The sequence below is a fragment of the Hydra vulgaris genome, chromosome 08 (genome assembly GCF_038396675.1).
Source record: "Hydra vulgaris chromosome 08, alternate assembly HydraT2T_AEP".
In the NCBI taxonomy this organism is placed as follows: Eukaryota; Metazoa; Cnidaria; class Hydrozoa; order Anthoathecata; family Hydridae; genus Hydra; species Hydra vulgaris.
Window position 1 is genome coordinate 58608142 of NC_088927.1, and position 6000 is coordinate 58614141.

Genomic DNA, 6000 nt, shown 5'->3' on the forward strand with positions numbered 1-6000 from the left:
CCTACAACAAAACAGAGAAGGCGAGCTTCGACTAAAATAAAAAAAATTAGTTTTTCTTGGTGTGCATTTATTCTTTTGTTCTAATCAAAAAAATTTAGCCTAAACATTTTTTATCATTCTCTTTAATATGAACACATGTCTCAGGGGTTCAAGATCCTTTTAATGCATTTAACAAGTTCACAAAAATCTTCAATGGATTCTGTGGCAGGAATAATGGATTTATTTTTTCTGGTACTAGTACTCTCTTTCATGTTTGTAGCCAATCTGTGAATGATTGAGCATTGTATGATAAAGATAAATAAAGCCAAAATATATATTTGGCTTTAATGGAACTACTTGATTATACATTTATAAAGGCACACTTCTTTTTTAACAACCAATCTACTTGGTCTAGCCTAAATTTTGCTCACATTTTTTGATAAGGTAGTCAAACAAAAATTTTTAGCACATATTTTGTATATATACACATATAAACTCATAAATATCAAAAAGTGTTAGATTATTCTAAAAATTTATATAAATTTTTGCAGTTACTTCAAAAAAGCATTCAATTAATTTTCTTAATTGTGGCAGGCATATTTAAATAATTAATTGAAATTGCTTACAACTAAAAGTATATTTTTTGACACTAATAAAAGTGTTATTTTGCAAAAAATAAATTGTATCATAAATTTTAAAATTACTTAAAAATGATAAATAACATTTTGCATTTTTAAGTAAAATAGTCATTAAAAAAATAGTTTTGAATAGGTTTGAAAAGCGAAGCTACTTAATAGTTTAAATATAATGTTTATAATATAATGTTTATAATATAATATATATAAAAAATAGAATGTTTTCATTATTTAACAGTTAGGTATTATTCAATACATTATTAACATTATTCAATGACAAATGTTTTGAAAATGCAAGCTTTTTTGGTTAATTTTTTTAAGTCTCGCCAACCAACAAATAACTCTACTCTAAAAGCAATTAATATGTTCACATAATAACTTAACCCAGAAGATGTGTGCGGTTTTTTGTCTTGTTTGTCTATGAAAAAGTTTTTTATTTAGACAAGTTGCTCATGGCCATTTGCAAGTTTTATTATATTAAGCATTTCAATATTTTTTGACAAGTTTGTATATTGTTGTGAAAATAAAAAGGAGATCAAAACAATAATAATTTTGCACAAACTTCAGTGAACCTTTCTCTTTTGCTATAGAGGGCATGGCATATTTGAAGTTTAAAAACTATGTGTGAACTTAAAAACACACTTTTTTTTTTATATAAAAAAGGGAGAAATGTTTTTGTTTAATAAAATTCTTTTCACAAATGTATTAAAAATTTTTTGTTTCTTTATAATTCAATAACATGTAAAGCTCTTTTGACGAAATACATTTATGATTATAAATTATGTTTAAAAATTCTTTATAACAAAATCTTAATTAAAAATACTACATTAAACACATAAAAATTAAAATAAATAAATAAATTACGATAAACGAACAAAAGATTATGTTAAGTATAAGATTGTTTAAAGAAATCATTTATAAGGAAATACAACTTTTTCAAATACCGAATAGAATATTAATTATAGAATTTAACAGATTCTATCAATAATGTTTATATTAGTTTAAATTATTTTTAAGGCAGTATTTTAAACGCAGTACTTTAAAATATATTCAAATTATCAATAGTTTTTAGGCTCCTGTAACAAATAAAATCTCAATAATTACAACACATTAAAAGCAAAGGGTTTTAAAATATTTGTAAATTGCTTTTTTATATTTTTTAACACATTTTTATATAAAATAAGTGCTCAATACAAGTGAAAAAACTAATGGCATCTATATCAGCATGTGCTTTATCTGAAAGTAGTAAAAGTGAATGTTGTCAATAGTTTACAATATTACTTTTATTTATACAAATTATTTCTAGTCTACACTTAGCCCTATAAGGAAAAATGACTAGAATATGCGAGAACTCCAATGAACACAAAAACTTTTATAAAAATTAGTGACAGACATCTCATAACATCAACAAGTGACCAAAATTAACAAACTGCTTACTTTCAATCATCCTTCTGGTGACTGACCAAAAGTTCGAGTGTACACCCCATACTAGTTACATTAAAATTATACGAATATATATTACAAACAGATAGCAAACTATATTTCACTTTCCTCTTTAAAAAAACAAATAAAACCTTTTTAATGTTGACTTAAAACTGTTTTTTTTTTGCTTTGCCTTATCCAATTTTGTTACTAAAAATAACAACCACCCTAAAGAAACAAAAATGATAACAGTACACATATTATTTAAATTATTACTATTTTGTTTTGTTTTTGTAATTGAATTTATTTTAATTTAATTTTAAATTTTTTAAAACTTAGTTTTTTCAGCAAAGTATTGAAATGCCTATTATTATAAAAATCGCAAACAGCCGTGAACAAGTTGTCTGAATAAAAAACTTTTTCGCAAGACGAAAAACCGCATGCGTCTTCATGAAAGACTTGTAACCTATTAACAAATACATTCTGTGCTTATGTTAATACTCTCGCCAGCTTAGTTGAGGTGGGTGGAGAGTTTTGTAGAACAGTCAGGGGGAGTAGACAAAACAATCAAAATAATAGATTAGGATATGGATTTTTTGTGGTGGATAGAGTTACATTAAAATTACTGCCTATAGGAATTGGCACATAAAAAAGACATTAATTAGACATTCAATAAGCGTACCAAACTTTGATTAAACATTTATATGGCATCTTTTTTACATCCCATATCATTAGAAGTTTAAGACATGTACCAGAAAAAATCTGCGCATGTTCTGATGTGGTGTTTATGGAAACCGTGCATCATTTTAAAATAGCTAATTGTTTTAAAATGTCATTGTATTAGTGTTATTCAAAATTTAAACAACTCTGTTATCAAAACAATTAGTTTTAATTGAAATGTCATCAAATCAAGATAAGTAGCAAGAAAAAATTTTGCTTTTTCTTGTTGAAAATCCTGGTGTATCAAGCTAAATAATTTCTAAAGAGTTGCAGATTGCTTTGAGACTAGTGCAGAGCGTTGTGAAACAATTTAAGGACACTGGTACAATCAAAAGGAAATGGAAGAAAAAAATGTTTTGTTAGATGAGATCTTGGTAAGAAAGTGAAAGATGCCTTAGACGGAAAACCAGAGATTTCTGCTCGAACTTTAGCGAATAAATTTAAGACAAGTGCTTTCAATATACAAAGAGTAAAGAGAAATTGTGGCTATAAATCTTATAAAAAGAAAAACGTTTCTTGTAGTGAAGAAAAGCAAGAAAATGTCGCAATTCGTTGTTTAAAGCTGCTCTATAAAAATTTATGTGCCAAAAAATCTTGTTTGATTATTGACGATAAAACTTAATGCGCTGTATATTTCCGATCTCTTCCAGGACACCAATATTATTCAGCAATTAATCGCAAGAAAGAAATGCATTGGAATGCAAAAATTTGCTAAAAAATTTTTAGTTTGGCAAGCAATTTGTGAATCTGGTGAAAGAAGCTCTTATTTTGTGACTATAGGAGCAATTAACACCAAAATATACATAAAAGAATGCCTCAAGAAATGTCTTTTCCGTTTTTAAGAACACACACGGGTAACCTGTTGTTTTAACCCAATTTAGCATCATGCCACTACTATGGGACAACTTTAAACTGGCTTAGAGAACATAAAGTAGATTTTGTTGAAAAACACTGCAATCCACCAAATATTCTCAAACTACGTCCTATTGAAAGATATTGGGCTCTTTTCAAAAGAAAACTAAGGTAAAAGAAGCCAAATGTAATGCTTCAATGTAAAAGAAGCCAAAAACATTAACTTTAAAAATAAATGGATTAGAGCTACCAAGTAAGTCCAGCCGAAGACTGTGCAAAAGCTGATGTTGAGTGTAAAACGCAAAGTGTGTGCATTTTCACGTACAAAACTTCAAACTTTCTTAGGTGAAATTTTAGAATATTAATATATGTACTTTCAAAATATATAAACAATAGTTAAATAAATATCCTTTAAAAAGTCTGCACAGATTTTTTCTGGTACATGTCTTATTAAACAGTTGCATCAACCGTATAGCCAGTTTGTTTTTGTTTTTTTGAAAAAAACTTTATTGAATTTAGTTTAATAGGTTACCAAATTGATTTGACTGGGCCCTCAAAAAATGTTTAAATAACAGATAAAAAGTAAAAAAGTAAAAAGTATATACATAACTTTTTATTTTTTGAAAATCAAAGCCCTAGTTTGTTAAAATTTTATGTTTGAAGGCCTTCAGCTTTTTAAAGAACTAAATTTTGATTTAGTCAACTTATTTTAGTTGGCTTACAAATTTAGTGAACTAATTTTAGTTGTCCTGAAAAATTAGTTTACTAAATTTAGTGTGATTAAAAAGTTAGTCAACTAACTTTAGTTAGACTAAAAAGCTAACTGACTAATTTTTTTCATACTAAAAAGTTAACCGATTAAGTTTAATTAGACTAAAAATTTATTTGTTTATTAATTTATTTGACTAAACTAAGTTAGACTAAAAAATTAGTCAGTTAATTTTAGTTAGACTAAAACTAACCTTAACTCCCACTCCTAGAAAACATATTGACAAAATTTAGATTTTAAAATCTTTTGAAATAAAAATAACAATGAATTTTAATAAGTAAATAAAACAAAATATTTTTAAAAAGTAGGTATTGCAAAACTTATAACTTACTAAGCCATATATTGTCATGGTGTATTCTCCTTCTTTCACTACAATATGAACCATGTTAATTTTAGATATCCTAAATAGATAAGACAATTTTTAATAAATAAAAATACACTTACTTAAATTTTAAACATATATAATTAAATCTACTTACTGCTTGTATATAAACATATAAAAATAATTCATAAAAACTAAATAAATTCATTAATCTTAACTAATTTATTAAACTATATATTATGTTATAATGTTATATATATATATATATATATATATATATATATATATATATATATACATAATTTTTTATCTATTATTTAAACATTTTTTATATTCTTTTTCAATATAATTGCGAATCTGTGGAAGTCGCTTCCAAATGAAGTCGTAACAGTACAATCGGTTGATAATTTTTAAGACGTTCTTGATTGCTGGTTGAGGAGCAATCAAGCATAACAGCTGTCAAAATGTGCATGAAAACACACTCACTAGCTTTGCCAGCACAGCAAAAATTTACTATTACTACTGTTACTATTTTCATCAACAGTGGCCACCCTGTATTAAACAGTTAGGCACTACTAAAAGATCAAGTTTAACAACAATTAAAACCAAAACTAAAGATTTAGGTTTGTAAAATACTAATTTTAAGTATAAAATAAAAAATGAAAACAATACATCTTAAAAACAGCATTTTAAAATTGAGTATCTATAGATTTAAATGTGTGACATAACATATATTCAAATCAATGATAGAGGATAAATTATGAAAATATCAATTTGTATAACTGTTCTAAATTATTTCAAAACTTTTATAACAATTCGTAAAACTTAAATATATGTAATATTTTATAAATCCAATTTTAAAGTTATACAACTGTTTTGCTTTGAAAAAGAGATTTGTTTAAACCTACACAGACTATGAAATTGAACTAAATCAGGACACACTCAAGAATAAGATAACACGAAATAATAAAAACAAATACTATTTATAATAAATGTACTAAACAGTTAAAGTCAAAAATATCGATGAAACTGAACTTTGTTGATAACAGTTTGTTTACAAAAGTCTACCATTTTTGTTTCCATTTGAAAAAAAAAACACTAAAGTATTTGCTAAATCATAAGAACTATAGTCTCGATGTATGTAATTTTTTGTATTCGGTGTAGTTAAGGTGATCTTAAAATAAAATCGGTTCGGTTCAATATTTTGATGACTATGGCAAGAATTCAACAGCAGACAAGAACTAATGCGAACAATGGTTTGCAAGAAGAAACACCTTCTAAACCTATAAGCACATTTTATT

The 6000-nt window shown here is 25.8% G+C and overlaps 1 protein-coding gene across 2 annotated transcripts in view; it reads right to left on the bottom strand.

The window, feature by feature from the left end:
- Positions 1 to 4795, bottom strand: part of LOC100211953 (intraflagellar transport protein 70A) — a 54737-nt gene extending 49942 nt beyond the window's left edge. For both annotated transcript variants that reach the window (XM_065804019.1, XM_065804020.1), the window contains exon 1: positions 4709 to 4795. In XM_065804019.1, coding sequence (XP_065660091.1) covers positions 4709 to 4762 — 54 coding nt within the window. In that variant the 5' untranslated portion in view covers positions 4763 to 4795. The remainder of the gene's footprint in view (positions 1 to 4708) is intronic.
- Between the last annotated feature and the right edge of the window lie 1205 nt (positions 4796 to 6000).